This window comes from Brassica rapa, chromosome A06, assembly GCF_000309985.2.
Source record: "Brassica rapa cultivar Chiifu-401-42 chromosome A06, CAAS_Brap_v3.01, whole genome shotgun sequence".
NCBI lineage: Eukaryota > Viridiplantae > Streptophyta > Magnoliopsida > Brassicales > Brassicaceae > Brassica > Brassica rapa.
This window is the reverse complement of record NC_024800.2, coordinates 17,983,480-17,988,331: the sequence shown is the minus strand read 5'-3', so window position 1 is coordinate 17,988,331 and position 4,852 is coordinate 17,983,480. Positions and strand designations below refer to the sequence as shown.

Genomic DNA, 4,852 nt, shown 5'->3' with positions numbered 1-4,852 from the left:
AGTTAATAAATGATTCTTACAAATTAACATATTTTACTAAAATAAAAATCCAAAATTTATTAGAATTTATATATTTAAATATAGACTATTTAAAATATGTGATAAGATATATATTTAAAATAAATAATCATAAAATAAAATATTATATAAATAATTTTTTTATATATAAAATGTACTTTTAACTCTTTTGAAATTTAATAAAATCAGACTAAAATAGCTAAAGCAAATAGAAAGAAATAAGACTACAAAAATAAGTTTATGGTTCTATCTTTTTTTCAAACTGAAGAGGTTAAATTTTTAAAAGAATAATATCCAAATAGAAACTAAAAGTTTGTTTTAAAACAAATGTATGTTGTATTAAACAATTATTTATGCGAATGGTGCATAAAAACTTCTAATTTTCCATAAATAAAATGGTTTAATTTTTTCGTGGTAGTTCCACATATTTTAAAGTTCATTATATAATTTACGGTATCGAGTTCAGTATGTTGTGTACATCATAAAGTATTAAAACTGATATCGATAATACGTTTTTTTTTTAAGAAACAATTCGACCGAGTTTACAAAAAAAAGAAACAATTCGACCTTACTTCTTACATGCTTTGTAGTTATAGTGACGTTATGTGGGTTTTTTTTTTTTTTAGGACATCTCCAACCCTACTCCAACCCTACTCCATTTTCAACTCCAAACATTATTATGGAGTAAAATCTTCTCCAATCCCACTCCATTTTCAACTCCAAAATGGAGTAATGGTTAGGGTTACTCCATTTATGGAGTAATCTTACTCATTACTCCATTTTGGAGTTGAACTTTTTTTATTTATAAAATGGTCCTTTAAATCTTTAATGTTTTTATTTTTTACTTAAATAATATTTAAAATGATACATTAACATGAAAATAGTATAAGATTTTAATAATAAAATATTTTTTAATGATTTTTTGTACTTTTCAATAATAAATATTTAATTCAAATAATTTATATTTTAATTATTTATCGTAAACATAAAATAGTTGGGGTTAATTGTTAAATTTTTATAAGTATAAGATTTTATTTGCAATTATTAATAAAATAAAAATGAAATCATTTAAGAAATATTATTTTTGGAGTAAAAAATGAAGTAATACATTGGAGTAAAATCTTACTCCATTTTGGTGTTGCACCATTTTAGAGTAAAAAATGGAGTAATACATTGGAGATGCTCTTAGTACCAAAAAAAGAAAATAGCTTGATATGTCTTTTTCGAACAGATATACATAGACACAAAAATCTTAGAATCTAAATCAAACTGAAAAAATATAAACAAATACACAGAGTATGTTACATTGTGTGATATCGACAGAATACCAAGCGTATATATTTCATAGAAGCCAGAGCTAAAGCCAAAGCCAGCAGGCCCCCACTATTTTGCCCTTTTCTAACCAAAAACATTATTCTTATTGTAATCACATAGAGCCATTTGTTCATCATTTTGATTTTCAAAATATTAATTGATTTTACATTTGACGAACTTGTTCCAAGTTTAAAAAGCCTACGAAACCAAAAACAAATAGCTGGAGAAAGAGAGAGACACCCACCCTATGGAAATGTATACAAACAGAGATAGTTTTATTTGTTTATACGGTCTCGTGGATCCACTTTCTCTCTCAATGATAACATTATTTTAACATAGAGCTTATATAAAAACCATTTCCCCCACTCCTCCTCCTTCCTCCTCAAGTCACAAAATAATCCAACATACAGCTAACAGAGCCAAGTCCTTAAACCGGAAAAGAAAACAAAAATGGGAAGAGATTGGTCTTGGCTCGGCGGAGGAGGGAAGAAGAAACCTTCAAGCAAGTCAAAGAAAGACATCAACACGCCACCGCCGCCACCTCCGTCTTCATCTCCAGCCGGCAATACTGCAACGGCGGCGGGATGCATGAGTGCTGTGTTTAACATATTCGATTTACAACATTTACAGTTCCCCATTAACCACCACCATCTTCATCTTCCCAAAGGTGCCATCTCTTTTTCACTCTTCACTTCTTAGTCTCTAAGTTCATTGCTTGATTTTCTGTTAAAAAATCAACTACAGGCGTCGATGCGCCGAGAAACAGCTTGGAATCAATGGAGGAGGAGGAGGAAACTCCATGTTCACCGACCAGGAAAGATGGAAATTTAAATATCTCTGTAAGTGACTAATTTTTTTAAAAAAATAACACTCTGTTTTGTTATCTTCTTGGGTTCCCCAAAAGCCTCCTCCTTTATTTCTAATACTCATGACCTTAATCATAACTTGCAGATGGGTATTAAAATCAAGACCAAACCACAAATAAGATCATCAACATCGTCACTTGCCGCCACTGAATCATACTCTCCCAGTGTGAAGACACCAACTTTGGTCGCTAGGCTCATGGGTCTTGATCTTGTTCCGGAAAATTACAGATCATCTCCTACTCCATCTTCTTCTTCCTTAAATGATCTCAAGACAGCAGCAAGATCTTCACACACCAACAGACACAGACATTACTCTCTCCAAAGAAACTCTGTCGACGGAGGCACACGATCTCTTCCCGAGACACCGAGGATTTCGCTCGGAAGGAGATCAGTCGACGTCAACTGTTACGAACACCAACGTTCTTCACTTCATCTCAAAGACAACAACAATAACAACTTGTCGTCTGAAAGAGAGCTTGGTGTTAACAATGTCAGGTGCACGAGGGTCAAAGAGATGAAGATACATGAAGATAAAGAGAACCGGAGCCCACGTGATTACGCAAGGCAGATAGTGATGCAGTTGAAGGAGAACGTTAGCCGGAGAAGAAGAATGGGAACTGATATCACCAACAAAGAGCAACAACCAAGAGAGACCCATGAGCCCAAGAAAGCTTCTAAGATCACAATCACCACACATAGTAGTACATCATCCCCGAGATTAGGACAAACGGAAACCCCCAAAACCAAACCAGCCTCATCACTTCAGACAAATAGCGTTTCTCCCAAGACTATGGAGTCAACAGTGAAGGCTCAAGAGAAGACCAGGCTACCAACAGTGCAAGAAGAGGCACATGGATGCAAAAGACAGAGCAAGTCTGTAAAGAAATGCAAGAAACAGGAGAACTTCAAGTCGAGACTAGTGAAGCCTCCACAGACAATGCAGGAGGAGCCGTTTGTTAGATCACCATCAACAAGTAACAACAACAACAACAACAAAAGCAATAATCTTCTTCTTAGTCAAGGAGACAAGTCGTCTCTCTCCATTAATGATCTCGTCAGCTTCACTAGCGTCCCCTCTCTTCACACCATCATCAAGAAGAAAGATTCATCACCTCACAAATCGGTAATCAAAGCCTCTCCACATCCTTTCTAGACATTTACTGTTTTCTAAAGTTTCAAATTTTTTTTATTAATATATATTTGTAGTCAAAGTTACAAGTGGATGCGTCATCATCACAATCATCGAGAAACAGAGCATCAACAGAGCATCCTCGTTTTCAGAGCCAATCATCATCATCATCATCCCTAACACCAATCGCCGGCGGCGAGTTAGAGTACATCACAAGAACCCTAAGACGAACCGGAATCGACAGAGACACACCAATCTCATACGCCAAATGGTTCTCTCCTTCGCACCCATTCGATCCATCGATCTTCTACTTCCTCGAGCATTTCGCGATCACGTCGAGTAGACCTAGAAACTCGCCGGAAGGTCTCTCTCTCCGATGCAATCGAAAGCTACTGTTCCATCTAATCGACGAGATCCTCGCCGATATCTTAAAGCCGCACATTAACCTGAAACCGTGGGTTTGCCGTTACCCGATTCGATCACGGAGGAGTCTTAAAGGATCGGTGCTGATCGACGAATTGAGTCGGCGAATCGAGAAGTTTCCGTTAGCCGAGTGTTTGGTTCTCGAGGATATCGATTCTCTAGTCGCCGGAGATTTCCCGGAGACGGCGGTTCAGTCGGAGTTAGCGTTCGAGGAGGAAGGCGAAGGGATCGTCGCGGAGATCGAGAGAGGAATCCTCGAAGCCCTCGTGACTGAAACGACGACGGATTGCTACGACACGTGGATCAAAACGGCGCCAGTCAAGAGGAACGATGATGTCAGTGGCACGTGGGGAGTTCACGTGACGAGATACCCTTCAAACGCTGGGTCCCACCACGACTCGTGGTTGAGGCATCCACGTGGATAGAAAGTGTTCGACATACATGGCTGCCATTTTTATTGGCTTTTTTTTTGTATAGAGTATAGACCCCCTTTTATTTTGATTATGTTAAGTTTTTTTGTAGCCGTTATAAATAACTAAATATCTATACTATACTAAAAGGAGGATATAAGCCATGGAGAGGGTGTCCACATAGGATAGAAAAATCAACCAATCAGAAAACCCGAAATTGCCATGTCATTTCATTTATTTTTCGCAAAAAATAGAAAAACAATGCGAATGTGAGAATCGAACCCGGGTTAGTATGATATATATATAGGACAGTTACCACTAAGCCATTGAAACTTTCTTGGACACATATACAAGAACCACTAAGTATATAATCACAAACTCTTATGTACATTTACAATAATATGAATTCAACTTTCAAGACTCCGATACTTTGTTTTGTAAAAAAAAAATAAGTAAGTGACTAAGCTAATATATTCTTAGAAAGTGTGAGAACGTTGACAAATATGGAAAAGCATAGATTTTTGTTTTCGTGACAAAGTTAAGAATTTTGTAAAAGTAAGTTTAACATATAAATTTTCGTGACAAATATGAAAAAGCATAGATTTTTGTAAAATTTTGACAAAACAACTCATAACATACTTCTCTAATGTCTTAATAAAATATTATTTAAGGGTGCAATAATTAAATATATA

General features: G+C 35.9%; 1 protein-coding gene across 1 annotated transcript; it reads left to right on the top strand.

Moving 5' to 3' along the window:
* Positions 1-1,098: 1,098 nt before the first annotated feature.
* On the top strand, positions 1,099-4,296 carry LOC103874655 (putative uncharacterized protein DDB_G0277255). Its single transcript, XM_009153088.3, has 4 exons — positions 1,099-1,999; positions 2,077-2,171; positions 2,284-3,321; positions 3,405-4,296. Exons 1-4 carry the CDS (start codon positions 1,783-1,785, stop codon positions 4,173-4,175), a joined length of 2,121 nt encoding a protein of 706 aa, XP_009151336.1. The 5' UTR covers positions 1,099-1,782; the 3' UTR covers positions 4,176-4,296.
* The last annotated feature ends 556 nt before the right edge of the window (positions 4,297-4,852 follow it).